The following is a 21,919-nucleotide window of genomic DNA, read 5'->3' as shown; positions in this document are numbered from 1 at the left end:
TTGTAAAGTTAGCTTTATACATATTGTAATTCTCTACTTCAAATACCTTTTTCCTGTTCAACACTGTAATTGCAGATCAGAGTCAGGTATCATATTCAGTATTCATAATGTTGCCATGTACAATTGAATTGTCCTAAATAAATACATTTATTCACAAATCTAATTTGTTGATGTAGTGATTATGATTTCTTGTTTCTCACCTGTCCCTCACATTTTCCTTTGCATTTCCCCTTTTGTTCTAAGCACAACAATTGCAAGAATTAACCTCATGTCAATCCTTCAAGTCAGATATATCAGGAGAACAATGTCCTCATAGTGAATGAGATGAGAGATGAATAAATCTGTCCTATTGTAAAATACTGTTAAATCAATAGTTCATTTCCTTACACTGTCCTATTACTTCTTTTGTAAGTTAAAAAAAAGTGATGTGTCAGGTATTCACAATAACATTGTGAATCCAAATATTAGGATGGCTAAAGATTCATTGCTTCTAGGCCTTCTTTCTGAATCACCACCTACATCTACTTCCATTTTGTCTTATTATTATCTTTTTATTATTTAGCCTGACAATAGTTTCTAAATCACAAGGAAAAGTGAATACAAGAAGTTGCTTTGTATCTTTTGTTTGTCACAATCCAAATGAAAAGGAACTTGTCTGTCGATGAGCATGAACTCTACAGCATGGACGGGCTCACTGTGAGCCTTATCACTTTGGTTGCTCACCTTCCTGGACTTAGGGGGAGCTTGGAGGACCTTGGACTTAACATAGTGAAGGGAACCCTGATGGCTCTTTGTCTTGGAGAGGGGCGGAGTGGGGGTACGGGTGGAAGGGAGGGGAGGGAAGGGGGAGGAGGAGGGGAGGAGATGGAAATTTTTAATAAAAAAATGAGAAAAAAATGTGAATTCATATTCAAGTTTAAAATCTTTGTGATGATAGCCCAGAAATACATTTAACAGAATGTTGACTGTAGAGATATCACATACATTCTACAAACAAGCAAGAAATCCCTCAAAGAAAAAATTGCCTCTTGTCTTCAAACCCTGGGTGACTACTGATAACTTGTTGCAGATCTCTTTGCTTTTGCTTGGGAAGTTGGAGCCATGAAGCTTCTGGCGAGAAGGATGCATCAAGTAGAGAAGGAAACATCAAGTAGAAAAGTATCATGATTGAACCATAAGATGGTAAAGCTGCTCTAGATAGAACCTTCTATATTTTGTGGCTCTTATGCTTCTCAAATGATCCCTTTCTCAGAAAGAAGGCCACACCCAATGCTTGTCAGAACACCTCCTCTAGCCCGTAAATATCCAGCAGAGCAGAACCAGGTGAATGCTTTTGGAACTGGGAACAATATCAACCCTTCAATATTTTATTCATGGAATTCTCTATCTTCCAAGAAGCTCTTGGCCCCAATTCTTACTGTCTCCCCATGCAACCTCCCACTTTATATACCAAGTCAAACCAAACTCAGGTCCCATTGACTACCTCATTGTAGGTTTTGTCCTAATTCTAATGCTAGAGTGGAAGCTGCATGACAATTGTGTCTTCCTTGTCTGATAGACACTGTATGTGTTAAACAGATGCTAAAAATGTTATCAATGACTTCAGTTATCCTTTAGAAACTCATTTAAATTTTTCTCTTCATTTTTATTAACTCTTTTAATTTTAACATTATATTATAATTAATAATTTCCCCTTCCCATTCCTCCTTCTGAACTTTCCCATCTAGTTCTCCTTGTTCTATTTCAAATTCATAATCTTTTTTCACTAATCATTGTTACATGTATATATGCATATGTGTACACATATATATCACTAAATATGACCTGCTCAGTCTGGTATGTTACTTGTGTGTATGTTTTTAAAGTCAACCAATACACATGAGCAGCCTTAAAACTTTCTTAATGCAGATTCCTATTTTTCAATTCTGCTGAGTGCTTATTTATTGAGTTTCTCTTCTTCCTGTCCTTCTCAGCTTGACCCGTGAATGATAATTTTTCATTTGCATACACCTCTAACTTTGACAACAAATTCGCTTATCCTCTCTGGAAATTTGGAGAAGAGATGCATCTCTGTTGTGGAAGTCTAGACGCCAACCCCTGTGTTAAACTTGCATTGGAAACAGAACAAGGTCCGAGTAATATATTAATTCTTAATTAATGAGATTAACCATTTCTTATACTTTTTAAAATATCTTTTCAGGCAGTATATTTAGCTAGTTTTAGTGCTCATTAGGACATTAATTAATATGTAATTGTAATACATAGTCATGTATTTATCATTTTTTTATTTTTTAGTGTCTTAAATAACATTGAAATCAAGAATTATGTGGTGGTTTCTCTATATAATCAGACTTTCATGGTTTACATACCACACAGAGTTTGATCCGTCAACTTCTCAGTCATGGTAGTATTATTTCAGTCAGTCCGCAAACCAGTAGCTTTCAAGTCAGAGACCTACTGATTTGTCCTACTGATTTAATTCCAGACCTCCACCATCCATCAACAAGCAATCACATTTGTGCTCTTTTAAAAGCTTTCTGTTCCTCTTCTCCTCCTTACTTTCCTGATTTATGGAAATGGGTCCTTTTTAGTGTTAGAATTCATGGTGCCTATAATACTCTTTGGCACATAATAGAGCCTGAGTAATATTTTGAAGATCATTGCAGTCTCTCATATTTAGAAAAATCTCATTCACCAGCAACAACACGTTGCACCCCAAATCGCTTACTGAGGGCAGCTTGGATCTGCCTGGATTTTAGACTATACACCAGAGGGTTTAGCAGTGGGGTCATGAGGAGGTAGGCATTGCTCATGGTGGTATAGAGAAGTGGAGAAGTTTCCTGCGTGTAGCGATGCAGTACTGCTAGGCTGATGAGAGGCAAGTAGAACACCAGCACTGTGCAGAGGTGACAGGCACAGGTTTGCAGGGATTTCCAGTTTTGATCTTGGATCCCCAATTTCATCACGGTGCCCAAGATCTTCACGTATGAAACTACAATGAAGATTGCATCCACTGCAAATGTACAAAGTACACAGACCAATCCGTAGACGCTACTGATCGTGACATCTCCGCAGGCCAAGTTCAGCATATCCGGGTAGTAGCAGTAGGAGTGTGAGAGGATGTTGGCGCCACAGAAAGGAAATGTCCTGAGGAAAAAAGGCAGTGGGGCCAATAGCGTGGCCCCTCGTATGAAGGCAGCACCACTGAGGCAGACAACAGTTTGGTGAGTCAGGATCCTTGAATAGTTTAGTGGAGCACAGATAGCCACTAAGCGGTCAAAAGCCATGGCCACCAGAACACCTGATTCGACAGAGGAGAGAGTGTGGATAAAGAACATTTGAGTCAGACAGGCATCCAGACCGATATCATGGATATCAAACCAGAAGATGGCCAAGACACTAGGCATTGTTGACAATGAAAGGCCTAGATCAGTAAGGGCTAACATAGCCAAGAAATAAAACTGGGGTTCATGAAGGCTCTGCTCTGCTCTAACTAGAAGGAGGAGTAGAACATTGCCCCCAAGTGCTACCAGGTACAGGAGACAAAAAGGGATGGAGATCCACATATGTGCAGCCTCTAGACCAGGAATCCCAATGAAGGAAAAAGTGGGCCAATCTGACATATTACTCGGACCTGACATGGCGAGATTGGAATTCAGGACACTCGCAGTTCTACAAAAGAGAAATCGAATCAGAGAACTTTAAAACTCAGTTAAAGTAAAATGGAAATTTTATACATGGAATAGCAAAATTGAAGCATGGGGATTTCAAACATTGTCATCCAATTATAGGCAGAGATTGTGGGACAATTAGAATTCTTAGAAAATGATGAGAGGATATAAAATTGTACAGTCTTTATGGAAAATGATTTGGCAGTCTCTTTTAAAGTAAACAGATTTACGATTTCCTGATTATTTACCCAGTGATTGCATTACTTTGAATTTGTTTAATAGAATTGAAAAATACATGTTAATAAAAGATATACTTAGAATTATTTCTATGCACTATTTATGATAGCCAAAAAACTGAGAAGAAAATGATTATACATTTATTGTTAAATGAAAAAATCAACTACAAAGCCAGGAGGTGGTGGCGCACGCCTTTAATCCCAGCACTCGGGAGGCAGAGGCAGGCAGATCTCTGTGAGTTTGAGGCCAGCCTGGTCTACAAGAGCTAGTTCCAGGACAGGCTCTAAAAAAGCTGCAGAGAAACCCTGTCTCGAAAAACCAAAAAAAAAAAAAAAAAAGGAAAAAAATTTAACTACAAAGATCTATACAATTTACATTTTAAAAGGAAGAAATCACTGAAAGACAAAACAGCAGGAATTGCTCACTATGAAAACAAAGAGAAAAACAAAGTATGAATGCTGCTTTACCTAAAATACATGAAGACATAAAGCAACAAATCCAAGGACAGCTGATTAGAGAGACTGGGAGCAACAGGTTGTAAGGAATGTGGCTGGTTATACATGTTAACCACCGGTGAACTGTTAGGAAAATTGCTTTCTTCCATAATCCTGCCCTTTAACTGATTCCTAAAAAAAAAATGACTGCATGTTTGTGAAACTACTAGAGTCTGAGTTCAGAACTTTCTAATGTCAAGAATAAAGCTCGGGCTTCTGTGTCTTACACTCTCAACTATTAGACCTTGTAGATCACCCTCATTATAGTGACTGAACTAACAAAGCTCTGCAATCCACACTGACATGTGTGTTTAAATATTATTCTCAATGTTTCCTCTGTTCCAAGTCCAAAATCCCTGATGTATACTTCCACTCTTGCCACACTCAAAGATCTCTTTGCATGTACATTGTACAATACATAGTTTATTTTTAGTTATTTTAACCCTTATAAATCTGCATAGACTTTTTGTATTTTTTCAGAAAAATGAGTGAGCTGATCATCCATGAAATGCCTGATTATTTGCTTTGTGGTTATGAGGATAAGAAGTCAGGAAGAATTGTAATGGATTTGAATTGTGATTTGCAATGCATGAGAGGTTTGTCTTTAGTTAACTTTTTATGCTGATTTTCCTGTTTGAATGAGACTATTTTTATTTGACTTGTGTAGCCTTGAAAACAGAAATAGCAGAATAAATTACTTCAGTAGAGATTAATACTGATAAATTCATTGCTCATAAATTCTAAGTTTATATTCTTTTCTCAGTTTGTTAATTTACTCATTCCCTCAAGCCCAATGCTGAAGCTGGGCCATCTTTTCTTTGTATCTTTCATACCCATTGAGTAAAATTCTGTTTAAATTTTTTTTTTGATTTTTCAAGACAGGGTTTCTCTGTGGTTTGGGAGCCTATCCTGGAACTAGTTCTTGTAGACCAGGCTGGTCTCGAACTCACAGAGATCCGCCTGCCCCTGCCTCCCAAGTTCTGGGATTAAAGGCGTACGCCACCACCGCCTGGCTAAATTTTATTAATTTTTAAATAACCACAATTTTATCTCCTCCAAAGAACATCATCTCATCACCTGACAGGATTAACAGCTTTTAGTTCTATAGTTACAAAAGCGGTGGAATTATGATTATATTTTTATCCCCTCTTACTCATACTAAAATATTTTGCTTTTACAACTCTTTGAGTGTTTTTGACACATTTTCTGAAATCTGTATGTGATTACTATCAACGGTATTTTATAAATGTATATAAATTTGACTTAATTCAAGTGATTGAACTTAGTAAGCTTATGTCAACAATATTTTATTTCTGTTAGTTAAAGTTTGCAATTATAGTGCTGTATTTTAATGTTGTTATGTGGATTAATTCTATGAAATAAGAGTGAAAAAGAAATTAGTGCACTTTCTAAAGGTTAATCAATTAGCAATGTTTTTTTGTCCTGCCATAGAATTCAGTTTAAAACAAATTTTCTAAATAAATTTCAGATATTGCAAATAAAATTCTATGTAATTTTGTAAATCAGAAAAACTGTATATATACTAAGCCTAAGGTGTGATTAAAACTATATATGTATACATATACATGAACTCATTAAGATGATGCATAATATACTACTGTGAATTGTGTATGAGTTAGATTCTAGATATAGACATATTATATCCATATACATACATATATAACATATAAAATATATAAATCATCTTTATGCATCATTCATATTTTTTAGAGTATTGTACAAAAATAAGCTTATTTTTCCCTGTTCCTGGTCACTAATTTTAGCTTAAAAAATAATGGGTGAGAGAAAATGGCAATATAAATAAACAAATACTGAAGAAATACTCAGAGATATATATGGAAATAAAAGAAAAAATAAGAATAAAATTTTCAGTTAAAAATAAAATAATGAAAACTCTGTGTTAATTAATTTAACTAGCTCCACATTCCAGTGGTAAAGTTGCAACATATTTACTGGATCATAGTAATGGAGTTTCTATAGACACATAGACTAAGTGTATACTATTGATAGTTTGTATAAATAAACCTAAGGGATAAGGATATGTAGATACTAAATAAAATATTCTTTATAGAGCTATACAGCTTTTCCTCCTCAAAGTCAAACTATAATATTACACAGGTTCTCACTCACCCTTTGAGTGAGAAGTCACCTGTTAGAGACAATTACCAACGTTATGAAAATGTTAAACAGAAGCATTATGCAATATTGAAACTATCAGGTGGCCGGAAGAGCTCCCTACCCAGATAAATCCCGCTTCTTAAACTGGCAGTTTTAATCTGGCTTGGCATAGTCCTGGTTGCAATTTGAATATTTGAATATCTTTAAATTTGTGAATAAAATAACAGATACCATTAGAAAGCATGAGTGAAATATTTGTATGAAAGAAAGGGCTTTCTTTGGGTTAACTGCTGAGTGATGAGGTTTCTCCCTAAGCATGTGGCGTTGTCTATGGTACACACTGGATTGGATTAATGGGTTATATAATTGTCACGCATGCTTGAAGAATGACTCTCAGAAAAGTTGTCAAACAAAACAAAATAAAGCAAAACCAAAAACCACAGTTCCCATTCAGCTTTCTAAAAAACGGTGTGAACTCAGAGCACTGACTCCTTAGCTATTGGCAAAGACAATAAATAGTACATATAAAATACAACTAATCAATAATGTAATTTTAATTATTTACTCAAACATCAAATTCTCTAATACAGTTTCCAAACCAAACACTTTATAACTCAACAATACACTCCCTTTAGTTTTGATCATTTTTGTCATGGAAAACAAATTACTGGTGTATGTGGTTTTTCTTAGTCACTGAATTAAATGAGAAGTGGTGGTTTCATACAGCACTGTTTGAGTGAACTTTCTCAGAGCTCAGTAGCAGCTATCACTTCTTCCCAGAATACTTCACTCACTCTGTGGTAGTAGCCAGCCTCCTCTTGTTCAGAAGCATCTGTTGCAGGGTTCTCCTCTTTGAGTCAGGAAGCTCTTCACTCAATATTGAGAGGAAGAATCTTACCTCAAGGGTTTATTACTGATTTATAGACTCAGGGTCTCCCAGGTGCCTGACAAGCTCTACTGAGACTTTAAAAGTTCAGGGAATTCCTAACTATCCTAGGCAAAAAAACTTTAAATTTATCTTTGTTCCAGGGGATTTGAGGAGAAGCCTGCTTTTCTTACAGATCTGTCTTACTAAGCTGTTGTACTGGAGGGAGGGATAAGTATCATTTTAGTAGAAAAGGAAGATCTGACCAGTTTCTTCCTTTATTGTATGAAAGGCAAATTGAAGTGAAAATGTGTAAATGTATTCATAGATGCGGCCAAGCATCTAGGATTAGTGATCTTTTAAATAGGTAAGAGATTGCTTAGGAGAAGTCTTACTAAAAATATGTGAGTATATGACATCCAATGTCAATACATGATTTCATGTGACTTTGAAGTACACTTATCTGCTTCTCCCCTCTGAGATTAACATGGAATGATGTCTTAAATTTAATGTAATGATATTAAATATACCACTTTAAATCACCTGGCTGAATTAACAAGTTTATTTTCTATTTGAATTTTAGAATTTCTCCTTATAAAAGCCTTAGATAATTTATCTGTTATCTTAACAGTTTATGGAAATTCACAAAACATTTTTAAAAACTCTGAAACCATTACTTTTGAGTTTTCTGTAATGTGAAAAATACCTACACTTACTCTGTCCTCAGCTTTTTCCTTCACTATCCCACAGGATAATATCACAGAAACATCTCTCATAACTCTCCAGTGATCTTCCTCACATCAAGTCACTTTCGTTTATTATCTGTGTTCTTGTAAATTCAGAATTTACGTCACCTAAATATCATTACATTTTCCATTTAAGGTTCTCCCCGCCTCTTCCCTCAAGACAGGGTTTCTCTGTGAAACAGTCCAGACTGTCCCAGAACTCACTTTGTAGTAGACCATACTCAATTCACAGATATCCACCTACCTCTGCCTCCTGAGTGCTAGAATTAAACACATGCACCACCATGATCCAGCTCCACTTAAGTGTTTAAGTAAAATTCCTACTAATGTAAAGAACATACCAATTGGTTATCCAAAAGTATAAATGATACATGAAGATGATTTTTTGTATTTATATGAGTATGAACATAAACATATATGCATGTAACAGCAATGGGTGGAAAAGAGGCCATGAATTTGAAATGGAGCAAGTAGGGGTATATGGAAGGGACTGGAGGAAAGGAAGGCAAGGAGGAAACAATTTAATTATAATCTCAAAAATTAACAACAACAACAACAATAATAGTCGATTGTACTCTGAGCCCATTCCTGGCAATGCCTGAATACTGTTCATTGGCAGGGTCTATGGAGATCATTGAGGCTTTATCTGCAATTTTTGCTACTGAGAGAGTAAGGAAAAGTGAGGATAATGCCTTTAGTTTTGTGTCTAGTGGGGCCCCCAACAAGCTCTAATAAATATCTCTAATGAAAAAGTTTAACAAATGGCCCTGGCTAAAGCAAAGAGGTCCCAAAACAACCCAAAGTTATAAATCTGGGAAGGAGTCTGAAATAGGGGAGCATAGTGTGGGATGGGTTTGTTGGTAATGGGAATAGAAGGAAGATAAATGGGGGTGAAGGGAGAAAATATCAGAACAAACCTGTGGTAATATAAAATTAGCAACAAACTAAATTAATGAACATAAAAACTATTATTGCTTTTTCAACAGATGTTTCTATTGATTTATAAGATTGTTGCTATTTATAAAGGTACAAAATACTAGATAATAATTTCATAGACTCAAATTAGTCTATACAATTATATAGATTAATGTAAACTATAGAATGTTCTATTCCTATAGCACAATAAAAAATATTTTGAAGGTTTCCTTCTACAAGTCAGGTCATATTTGTCTTTTTTTTACTTGCATGAATAAAACTTATTTAGTTGTGGAATGTTTTATAAGAACTTGATTTAATTCTGAATTATGTTTCATGTACCTACTTAACTTGGACAGTACTGCAAAAAAAATGTTTGATAGCATTGGGGACGTTTCATTGCTTGTATAGCTGAGATATTTGCTCTTTAAGAAAATCACTGGCTATCTCAATGTCGGATTCAGTAAATATTTGATGTTTTAGAAAATAAAATACTTGGAAAAGAACTTACTTGCTGACTAGGCTCTCCTTGGAGAAAAGACAAAGCTGAGGAAAAGTCCCATAGACTGATAGTAAATAACTCAAAATGAAATCCTCCCTTGTGGAGAGCCTTTCCTACCTGAGTCCCACAGATTACACATGGCCCAAGATAGCTTTGAATGTGGGTCCAAAAATAACCCCACAAATTGTGCTTCAAAATGTCTTGAGGGTTTTTCTTTTCAATTATATTGTGACTAGTTGAGATCCATAGGTGCCATCATCTTGCAATGTTAAGGTGCTGAATGGACAAACTTGGCTGACCCTCCTAATGACAGGACTTATATGAACTCATGATGGACATCTTCCCTTGTTTTTGCCCTCTTCTTTATTTCATTCTATTACAGATTCACTGATTTTAATCAATGGCATAGAAAGATACACATTTCTACAAGTTCAATGAGGGAAACCCTCCCAGTTTCAATTGCAATGTAAAAAGATTGCTTTTTAAAAGAGGTGTTTATTAATTAATAATTGCTTGTAATGAAGCTGGCATTTGGGAGCTTGATGAAAACAGATTTATGTGTGCATCCATGTTAAATGAGCTAATGAGCAATCTAAAAGGAAGACTTCAGAGAGTTGAAAACTTAGAAAGAGGATCTGCAACACATTTCTTTAAAAAACTGACAGGTAGCTCTAAAGGAAAACACGGACTTAGGTTTCAAAGCACTTTATTGGTGAACCAAATATTGATATTGATGCAGTTTGGAACCTGGGCACAGAAGTTTAAGCTGTTTGTTATAAGGTAACTAACATCTAAGTAGCAAAGAACCAAGTCATCAGAGTTCAGACTTGGAGGAGACCATATTATAAAAGATAAAAAAGTAGTCTTATTAAGTAAAAATTTTTGCATGATAACTAAGATGTTTGAAAATTTATAGTGAAGTTTTTCTAAAAAGGTAAAAGACAAACACTCATTTCTCTAGAAGGCATACTGATGGATCAACTTTATACTCAAAACCATAATGAAACACTTGGTGGCATTATTGCTTATTGGTGTCTTTCTCTCTGAGAAAATTTCTCTGAGCAAATTAAAAATAGGTAGAAATATTTTTGTTCCACAGTTCATATATAAACAATTTATGAGATCTATAGCTTATCATTACTGTTGCTGGGAATAGAAGGAGTATTTCAAACTATATTTAGATGTTGCTGTTTGTTTCCATTGGGAAATGACCTTGAAAAGTTAAGCTTTTTCCTGAATTCTGTAAGGCTTTTAATACATCAGTTATTTGTTGTGTCTCAAGGGAAAATATGAACACCCATACACATATTGCTTAACACACATTTATATCAGTGTCTTCTTGTTGAACCTTACCAAAGTGATGTAAGAATAACAACTAGTCTTATTTAATTTTTGGAAGTGATCAATCTATATGTTTGCATAAGTTATCTGATGCTGTGTTTTCAATTTAATCCGCTTTAATCAGAACATCTGATGGAAGGAGAACTACTCTGTGCAGATGGAAAAAGTTCAGATAATGCTGATGGACATAGGAGGCTAGGTATAATGGTAATGTGATATAGAGTCCCTCTGTGTGCTGTGATACCATTATGAATAATGAAACTGCTTTAAACCTTAGCAAGGCAGAACTTAGGTAGGCAGGGAATGCTAGGTTGAATGCTGGAGAAAGAAGGGCAGGGTCAGAGGGACACCATAGAGCCGCCACCCCAGAGATAGACATGCTGAAACTTTGCTGGTAGGCCATGACCTCGTGGTGATATACAGATTAATAGAAATTGGGTTTAAATTAAGATGTAAGAGTTAGCCAATAAGAAGTTAGAGCTAATGGGCCAAGCATTAATTTAATAGTACAGCTTCTGGTGTGATTTCAGGTCTAAGCTAGTCCAGGCAGGCAAGAACCAACAAGCAGGCCTCTCTCCTTCTTCAGATTGGCATACCAACAGGGGTAACTACAACTCACCCATAAAATCTGAGAGTGCCTTGAAAGGACTTGTAGACACTAAAAAAACAAGTTTAGCTGCATTTTTTAAAGGGCTTTGCTTGGGGTGGCATGCTGCGGCGCTCCTTTAAGAGAGGTCTTACTGATTCAGTGGTAATCAGCTGTGCTGTTTCAAAATGGCAGCTTCCTGGCCATGGGCCATGCTGCTAGCACAAAACTCTGACTCTTTCAGGAAACCAAACATTTGAATGGGGTTTGTGTGAAGCATGATGCGGCTTGACTGTGGGCAACATAGACTGGCTGTATACCTGGATGTAGGGTGGTGTGTGCGCTCAGAGGCACAAGTGCCTCCCTATGCTGGACTGGGAAGGGTAGGCAGAAGTACCATATATAACCTAGTAATGATGAAGCTTAAGTTTTAAGAATACTTGGCATTTTAAAAAGTGTTCTTGGACAATAAAGAATTATAGATATGCAATAAAGACAAATCCAGATGTGACTCTAACAGTCACAATGTTGGATAAATCCATGTAGGCCTGGGAGAGAGAAGAAAAAGAGGATAGTCATATATTAAAAGGGGTAAAGAAAAATAAGCCACACCAAAAATGGAAAATTCACACAGAGTCTGGATTGTGTATATTATTGTCTTATCTTTGAATGTTTTGACTGTGAAGGAGCTACAGTACAGAGAGACTGTACTTAGTATGTATGTACCCCATTGTATAGGCTGCTAAGCTAAGCCAGCATGTATATTAATAAAGGTATCATGACTTTGAAATTTGGGTCTAAGGATATGTTGCTTTGGAAAAGAGGTTTTCTCCTATTTCCACAGAATGAGACATGTGGATTGCTTCCAACTGATGTGGTTTGATGGACAAGACCCCCGAAGGTCAGCATGAATCCCACCAAAATTAGTACACCCAAAATCAGCAGGAAGCAGTATGGAAAAAACTATGCTCATATTCCCAATATTGTTTGTAAATGTTTCTTTACATTTAAAGGGGATATGCTATAGAGATGGATACTTTGCATTGGTATGGATCTGGTTTATTATTACAAGTTTTAGGTATATTTTGTTATATGATATATTTCTGCTCTTTGTTAAGGTATTGTGTTTATACAACTCAATTTAAAAATGTAATGTCTAATTAAAAATATAGGTTAGTAGATAGTCATCTATAATAGTGAAGCTTGTAGTCCTGTTAGTTAGGTTTTCTAAATATATAAAATATATTTCAGTTAGATAGGTTATTCTTCAAATCTTTCAGAGACCTCAGAATATGGCATTCAAATGTTTTAAGTTAATACTTTTAAAAAATTAAAGTATTAAGTTTTAATACTTTTTATGACAATGAGACACATCTACTCCTGGCAAGCAAAAGCTAATTCAAGAGGAAGATGGGCATTGAAGAGGCCCCTTATGGAGTTGGTTAGCCATTTGGGCAAGAAACTGCTCTTGCCTGGGAACTGGTGAACTAGACATGCAGGACCCCACAAGAAATGACTGCTGAACTTGCCTAAAGGTGAAATGATCCTTCAGGATTCCGCTTCAGTGAAAGAGTCTGCCAGATATTCTGCACGACACGGAAGAAATTACTGATAAACTGCCAAGATAAGCAGAACTGTCTTTAAAATTTCCTGATTCACAGAAAAAGTCTGCTAGATACTGTGGGCAAGTAGACTGAAGATGGGTGCCCCAACAGTACAGAAAATTTTGGGGTGACTGTTCAGGCAGGGAGAGTGCTTCTCTGTCATTTCTGGAGTTTTGGAGTTACTTACAATGTACTTCCTGTTTACTTAGGTAATATCATATACTTCTGGAGTCTTTGATAGAATTGAAGAATTTATAGTTTATAGCTTTCCTTAGTTATGATAAAAGATAAGGGTAGATATAATATTGTAACTATAATTCTTATTTTATACATGTTTTGCTATACGTAATTTACTGTTACAGTTCAAATTTTCCTTTTTATTTAAACAGAAAAGGGGAGGTGATGTGTGATTTCCCTCTGTGTGGCTGTGATTACCATTAATGAATAAAGAAACTGCTTTAAAACCTAAAGCAAAGCAGAACTTAGGTAGACAGGGAAAGCTAGGCTGAATGGTGGGAGAAAGAAGAGCCGAGTCAGAGGGACACCATAGAGCTGCCACCAGAGATAGACATGCTGAAACTTTGCCGATAGGCCATGACCTCATGGTAATATACAGATTAATAGAAATGGGTTAAATTAAAATGTAAGCATTAACCAATAAGAAGCTAGAGCTAATGGGCCAAGCAGTGAATTAAATAATATAGTTTCTGTGTGATTTTGGGTCTAAGCTAGCTGGGCAGCCAGGAACCAACAATAATGTACTGTATATGTTATGTAACATTTTCTCTTTTAAAAATTATAACTGCATCTTTTTTCCTTCCTTTTTCCTCCCTCTAATATATGTTTAAAACTAAAACTTTGAGGTTTTTTTTTAATCATAGGTAAAGGACAAATGTTTGTGGATACAGTTACCTTTGCCCAGTGTTAAATGGCATGCTTTATACACATTTTAAATTACCATTGTACAGACCATCAACAGTTATAATTTTATATTTTTCTATGTCCTTTTATAATAATAAGAGTAACAAAACCAAATGTTGCATATTTAGTATCTGTAAAAATACTCAGAGAAGCCGAAAATAGAATTTCGGTTACATATGACTGGAAGGTGAGAATTGCACAGACATGAGTCAAGCTACAATATTTACAACAAAAGAGAAGCTTTGAGAAATATACTAAATACCATGGGAATGACAGGCAACTGTGCTTGAAAATTGGTAAACTAGATTTTAAATATTCTCACTACAAAATCTCTAATATGCATACATTGACTCATTATCAAATTACTCTAGCTAACTTAATATATTTATACTGTTTTATGCAGCACATATTTAATTGCTTTGTTAACTTAAAATAATTTGTTTATTTCTTTATTAATACAGTTATGACAAATGTTTTTGGAAAAGTATATGAAAATGATGCTTTTTTGTTTTTTTTAAAAAAGATTTACTTATTGTTATGTATACAGTGTTCTTTCTCCATGTATGCCTGCATGCCAGAAGAAGGCACTGGGACACATTAGAGATTGTTGTGAGCCACCATGTGGTTGCTGGTAATTGAACTCATAATCTCTGAAAGAGAAGTCAGTGTTTTTAAACTCTTAGCCATCTCAACAGCCCAAAAATAATGTTTTTGTAGAATTTATTTATTTTTATTCATTTATCTATTAGTTTATTTATTTATTTAATACACCAATTCCAGTTACCCCTCCCTCCTCTCCTGCTTTTGCTCTCTCCTTCTCCCACCCCACCCTCTATCCACTCATCCCTAGGAACTCAACTAAGTTTGTCCCATCATCTTCTTGAGGCAGGACCAAGGCCCTCCCCCTATGCCGAGCATGGTATCTGTCTACAGTGAATGGGCTCCACAAAGTCAGTGCACTAGGGTTAGATCCTGGTCCTACTGCTACATACTGCCCAAGTTCCTCCATTATCACCTGCCTTCATGGGGCCTAGTTCAGTCCTATGAAGGTTTCCCAATTGTCAGTTCTGTATCAGTGAGCTCCCACTAGTTCAGGTCAGCTGATTCTATGGGTTTCCCCAACATGGTCTTGACCCTTTGTTCTTATTATTTCTTCTCCCTCTTTGGTTGTACCTAGGGAGCTCAGCCCAGTGGTTAGCTATGGGTCTCTAGATCTGCTCTTCAAATTTTCGGGCAAATGGATGGAACTAGAAAAACTATCTTGAGTGAGGTAACCCAGATTCAGAAAGACAAATATAGTATGTATTCACTCATAAGTGAAAATCAGACATAAAGCAAAGAATAAACATACTACAGACCACAACCTCAGAGAAACTAGGTATCAAAGAGAACCCTAAGAAAGACATACATAAATCCCCCAGGAAAGCAGAAATAGACGAGATCTTCGGAGTAAACTGGGAGTGTAGGGGGAGGATGGAGAGTGAAAACAGAATGAGCAGGTAGAAGAAGAGGCAGGAGGAGAAAAAGAGGGACCAGAAAGGTTGAGTTGGAGGAAGGGAAAGAGGGAGAGAACAAAGAAAGAGGTGTCTTGACTGAAGGAGCCATTATGGGGCTAACAAGAAACCTGGCATTAGGAAAATTCCCAGGAATTCACAAGGATGACCCCAGATAAGAATCTAAACAATAGTATAGAGGGTGCCTTAGTTGGCCTTCCCCTGTGATCAGATTGAGGATGAGCTTAATTAACATCAATTATAGAAGCCTCATCCAGAAAATAATGCTTCTTAAGATCGCCTAGTCCATATCACTTTAGAGAGATTCTCCACTTCCAGGAATATGATATTGTCATTAGTTGTTTCAAGGCTTCTGTTTTCTTTAGTCTAGATTCACATAAAGTTACAGGAAGTTACAGAAACTATCCTTAGAGACACATAAAATACTATGTAAAAAAGATCTGCTGGCACTGACGTTTGTAAGAAGTATATGGGCTAAAGAAGGGAGACAGAGACAAAAGGAGTGAATTGCTTCCGAATCCTGATATAATTTCTAGGAGAATAAAATAGTGTTTTGATTGAAGCTGCTCAAATGAATCAAAGTACAATGAAGATTTCAATGGAAAATTTTCAATTAAATGAATTTTCCAGAAATATACAATTCATTAGTAAACTGATTTCTAACAGAACTGAGCTAATACAACCTTGGTAACTACAATCGCTTAATGATGAAAAAAAGACCCACTTGGTGCCTGGGCCATTCTTATAGTAGTGTCTCTGGGGAGTAAGAAAGCAAAATTTGACTCTCCCATTAAGTAAAAGGGGGTCTAGGGAGATTTTAAGTCTCAGGGGAGAGCTGAACACATAATAAGCATCTGAATTCAGATCATGAGTGTTAGTGATCTTCAACACAGAAGGGAAAGCTGTCCTTACAGAACCCTGGGGAGCATGCCACTTTAAGATGCCAGGTGAGAGGAAAACTGAGTGTACTCTGAAAATGAAATTTCGATCAACGAGACTATGGATAAAGTAGTGAGTGCAGAACTATCCAATCAAGTCGGAGGAATAACCGGGGCCTGGGGAGGGGTCTTCAGGAAAACCATCCATTGTTGATTATATCAAATGTCTGAGATGTTTAGGTAATGATAGCACAACAAATAGAATGAGGCAGCTATTCCTGAAGTGGAGAATTGGAGGTCTGTCCACATGGTAATGCTGACCACAGGCCTCAGCTCCTTACTGAATGTAAGACTCCCTTTATACCCGAAAACACAGATACAGAAAGTCTTCTCAAAATGATATCTAAGCAAAAGAAAACACCATTTAGAATTTAGATGCAAGAAGAAACTTAATTATGAGGCCCACTTGCAAGTATGAGACTTGGCTGGGCATATTCTTATCAAACTTGCTATGCTATTCTAGTCCATATTCCCTGATACAGAGCCATTCTCCATTAAAGGAGCAGTGCCCACCAGTTTTCTGAGGCTACTGTTGGATTTCATCTCTGACCATTTACTTTCCAGAGAGCTTGTAAAATAAAATTTAATCACAGCAATCACTTCTGAATCTCATCTAAACTGATGCAGATGGATATCTTGATCTGTGAAGTGGTAAATGGATGGAGAAATTAGTCAGCAGGCCCCTGAAATATTTCATAACTAATATCAGAAAAAGGAAATTCAGAATTTAAGTCTTGTTTCTGTGGTTTTCCTTAATGCTCTTTCTCCATCAGAACCCAGATTCAAAAGGGATTTTAAATAAGACATAGAAAAACTAAGAGTAAAATGGAAGTGTATGCTCTCATGCACGAAATGAAGACTTCTCAATATAATCTCCATCAAAAATAACAGCAGGGAATATATGGCTGGTGGACAGGAGAAGAACCAGATGTCTAGAGTTTATTGTTCATAGTATCAATGCTTATAAAAGGGAACACCGGATGCATGTTGTGTGTTTAACTTTAGAAACATGGAAAGAAATGTAAGATGGAAAGAGAGAAGAATACGTTTTGAAAACTTGAGAAGATTTAAATATGTCTAGAACTTTTTTCTAAATTAAATATATTGTTGTTAATGAAGATAGTGATAGTGGAATCATTTCATAAATACTTTGTGATTTACTTTCTATTGGTACTTACCTATTTAATGAAACCAGATTTAATTTTTGCCATTACCACAAATTATATTTTAGAATTAAGCATGTGGCTGAAAAACATATGCATTATTGGCCTGAATAAAGAGTAAATGATCAATACTGAAGAACATCTGTAAATAAGTCACAGTATTATTTGCTTTGACATACTGATGAAAATTGAACTTCTTATTATTACGTTCAATAGTCCCTATGATATGTACATTGATAATTGCAAAACTAAAAAATTCACTATGAAATTAGTCTATATGTTATATGAATGAGTCTATAGAATCTTCAACTATAGATACATTTTGAATAATATAGAAATATTTGTCTTATTTTCCATGGTAAGTGATTTTAGAAACCATGTTTATATTAAGGAATGATATGCCACTTGTCAGAGCACTTCTTAAAATTGGTGATGGAGAGATGACAATAAGAAAGTCCAAGTCTGTCATAAACTATTTTGTATATCCATTGTAAAATGCAAGTAAAAAGAATTGTTATAAAAGCAAGAATACATCCTAAATGAGAGGCAAGCTCATGAGGGAAAACCGGATAACTATATTAACATGAATAAAAATATTTACATTTGTGTCTTTTTAGTTTTTGCACTTCAGTCAACAAAAAACTTATAAACAGGTTAAAAAAACAATGGTAACTCTCAGATTTGGTGCTTGGGTTCCCTGCTTAGTAGGTAAAATTTTGCCTGTTATGCCTAAAATACTGATTTAAATCCCAATTACATAAAAGTTCTATAATTCTATGAACAACCAATCTGCTGATCTATCATTTTTAATTATCACCAGGATTGTAGAAACCACACAGAATAGTGCACTGGTTTCATTAGAGTGTGCATTTTGATTATTGAGTGGGAATTTAGTGATTGGTAAGTTCTGAGTTCTTCATTTTAAAATGTCATTGTATCAGTGTTATGACTTGAGTTAACTAAAAACACTTATTTTTTTCCTTCAGTAATTTATCACGCCTGGAAAAGTTGTTCAACAAAAGAATTAGTCTTTATTAGGTTCAACTTAATCAATAGGAAATGTCATAAAACCTTTTATCACAAAAACAATAAGGGAAATTCATGACTTCATGAGGATGAGTTCAATACGTATTTAATGGACAAAGCTTATAGAGACAGGGTTCAGCATCTGTTCTAAGACAAGACATCTTACAGGAGAGGTATGCTTCCTGCCAACAGCACCAACTCTGTCTTCTTCACCTTCCTGGTTACTGGCATCCCAGGACTGGAGACTCTGTACATCTGGATATCCATACCATTCTGTGCCATGTTTCTCATTACTATGGTGGGCAACATGACCATCATAATTGCTATCTGGTGGGAGCAGACTCTCCATGTTCCTATGTATCTTTTCTTGGCCATGTTAGTTACTTCGGATCTGGGTCTCTCTCTCTTTACCTTCCCCACTATGTTAAGGATCTTCTTGCTTGCTGCTAGAGAGATGACCCCCTCTGCTTGTTTCACCCAAATGTTCTTTATTCACACTTTCCAAGACCTTGAATCAGCTGTCATTCTGGCCATGGCCTTTGACAGGTATGTGGCCATTTCACACTCACTTCACTATCACTCCATTCTCACAAACACTGTGATTGCCAGAATAGGATTGGCTATTGTTGTCCGAACCCTAACTGTGCAGCTACCTCTCCCCATCCTCTTGAGGAGGCTGCGCTTTTGTTGCTCCAATGTACTTTCCCATTCCTACTGTTTGCATCCTGACATCATAAAGCTCTCCTGCTCCGATACTAGGGTCAACAGTATCTTTGGGCTGTTTGTAATGATCTCCACCATGGGACTTGACTTTCTCCTCATCCTCCTCTCCTATGTGTTGATTCTGAGAACAGTGCTGAGGATGGCTTCCCACAGTGGCCGCCTCAAGGCTCTCAACACCTGCATCTCTCACCTATGTGCCGTGGTCCTCTTCTTCACACCCATGATCTGTCTGTCCATGCTGCACCGTTTTGGCCCGAGGCTTCCCTCACATGTCTATGTGACTCTAGCCAACATGCACTTCCTAATTCCTCCTGTGATGAACCCCATTGTCTATGTGGTAAAAACCAAGCAGATCCGAGACAAAATTAAGAAGCTGTTCATTATAAAAAAACAACAAAAAAGCTCATGTCACATCTATAACATAAATTATGAAAATTTATGTAATGTTAAACATGCCTGCCTACGCCAGGTGTCTGCACATTTTATTGTTATTAGTTTGGAATTTCTGTGGGTCTCTTAACAGTGGAAACAGGTATATATCTGACTTTTCGGCCTTCTTTTGGGACTCTTTTCCTCCTATTGGATTGCCTTGTCTTATTGTATTTTGTTTTCCCCTCTTTGACTGTCATCTTTTGGAAGCCTGCTCTTTTCTGAAGGGCCAACAGAAGGGGACTGAATCTTGGACAGAAAGGAAGTAAAGGGGAGGTCGGAGAAGTGGGAGGGAACCAGTGGCTGCAACCTTTCCTATTAAATTGTTTTTTACTGAACTATATACAGATATAAAAGCCAATAAATACAAAGTCATGCTATATTTCATTAAAATTCCACAGAAGTTTAACTTTTCCTTTCATACCCTATTCTTTTCTAACCACTTATTTCAATATACCATCCAGACATTTAAAGACAACATGTAAATACATTTATACAGTTCCTTATGAAATAATGTGAATTTAATGTTCTCAGAACTTTTCCAATAGCTTTTAAACTTTATTAATTGAGTGTATGTGTGTATTGCATGCTCCAGTGTGTAGGTGCTCATGAAGGCCAGAAAAGGATGTCAGATCTGGAGTTCTTTAGAGCTGGAGTTACAGATGGTTGTTAGTTACTTGATATAGGTACTGGGAACTGAACTTGGGTTCAGTTGGCTACAGAGCAATCCTTAACTGTTGAGCCATCTCTCTAGACCATGTTCTAGTAAATTTGCTTCATGAACAAGACATTGATTGTTCCCTCTTGTTTTCTTGAGGGTAAACTCTTAATTAATCTTCCTGTTATTTTGTTCAGCATTTAAATGCAACTGACTGTTTGTCTCATAGATATTTAGAATACTTAGAATATAGCAACTGCCTGGTCTTCATTGCCTTGTCTTAGTTCTTTATACCTAGTAAGCTGTACTAAACTAATATAGCAAAATAGATTGAACTAGGAAGGTGAGAAAGAGATAAGGACCTTTGAAATTGAATCAGATAAAATAAAGCTTGGATAATTAATTATTGCAAGTTCACTGATAACTAACACATTTCAGAAAATGGTACAGTATCTCAGGTGATATTGAAGCAAATAAACATAACAGAAAACTATTTGATAAATTATTAATAAAGTCAAATGATTGGCTATGTGAGTCTTATACATGAGTAGAAATATCAGTAAAGTCCTTCATCTACCATTAAATTCAATTTTGTAATTGCATGTTACAAGTTTTTTATCAGTTTGAGACACAACCAAGCCCTTCCTCTGTATCAAGGCTGAGCAAGGTATCCCTCCATAGGGAATGGGGCCCAAAAAGCCAGTTATTGGATTAATGTTAATTCTGGTTGATATGCCAGTCTTTGCTGACTTCCTATGAGAAGCCTTATGCTTTCTGAGGAGTAGATGGGGTCTTGGGTAGAAGGAAGATGAGGGTAACAGGGGGGTGACAGAGGGGGAACTGTGGTTGGTATGTAAAATGAAAAAAACTATTTTAAATAAAAAATAGAAAAAAGAAGAATAAAGTTCTTTATCACCCATATAAATTAATAAAGGTTCTTGGTAGGTTTATAACAAATAGATTTCATTTATATGTAATGATGATATCATGCTAATGTCTTCTTCTTAGATAACATCAAATACACTAGAAAGTATAGCCATTTTGGCTTAATTCAGTGCAAGATATTCTTAATTTGAAACTTCTTTATTATCATAAGTAATGAGAACATTACACTTTAAGATATATACCCATGATGTGTGTGTGTTTGTAATGCATTTGTTTGACTTTGAATACATCTACTGTGACGTTTATATACTTTGATATTTTGTATTTGCTGTACTCAATTTAATTTTCCTCCTTTTAATTTTACCTGTATTTATTGCAGTCTTTCTGCTTACAATTCATTAAAGAGACTTTCTTGGTGCTATCTATTAACCAAAATAGTCCAATGCTTATTTTATTAAACAAGAAATAGGATTGTATTCCAGTATACGTCACAGTTAAAAGAAAAAAATATAGTCTCTATATGATGTACTTCTGCCATTAATACAATCAGTTTGACAAATTA

The 21,919-nt window shown here is 35.9% G+C and overlaps 2 protein-coding genes across 2 annotated transcripts; one reads left to right on the top strand and one right to left on the bottom strand.

Annotated features, from left to right (window-relative positions):
* Positions 1-2,687: 2,687 nt before the first annotated feature.
* On the bottom strand, positions 2,688-3,641 carry LOC119819430 (olfactory receptor 51I2-like). Its single transcript, XM_038337675.1, has one exon. It carries the CDS (start codon positions 3,639-3,641, stop codon positions 2,688-2,690), a length of 954 nt encoding a protein of 317 aa, XP_038193603.1.
* A 15,196-nt stretch (positions 3,642-18,837) lies between these two features.
* Positions 18,838-19,905, top strand: LOC119819357 (olfactory receptor 51G2-like). The gene has a single exon (XM_038337560.1). It carries the CDS (start codon positions 18,838-18,840, stop codon positions 19,903-19,905), a length of 1,068 nt encoding a protein of 355 aa, XP_038193488.1.
* Positions 19,906-21,919: the final 2,014 nt, after the last annotated feature.

This window comes from Arvicola amphibius, chromosome 1 (genome assembly GCF_903992535.2).
Source record: "Arvicola amphibius chromosome 1, mArvAmp1.2, whole genome shotgun sequence".
NCBI lineage: Eukaryota > Metazoa > Chordata > Mammalia > Rodentia > Cricetidae > Arvicola > Arvicola amphibius.
The sequence above is the reverse complement of the archived record's forward strand: the minus strand, read 5'-3'. Positions and strand labels throughout refer to the sequence as shown.

Bases quoted from the DNA above. Each gene is read 5' to 3' on its own strand.
- LOC119819357 (XM_038337560.1), top strand. From the start codon at position 18,838: ATGCTTCCTGCCAACAGCACCAACTCTGTCTTCTTCACCTTCCTGGTT.
- LOC119819430 (XM_038337675.1), bottom strand. From the start codon at position 3,641: ATGTCAGGTCCGAGTAATATGTCAGATTGGCCCACTTTTTCCTTCATT.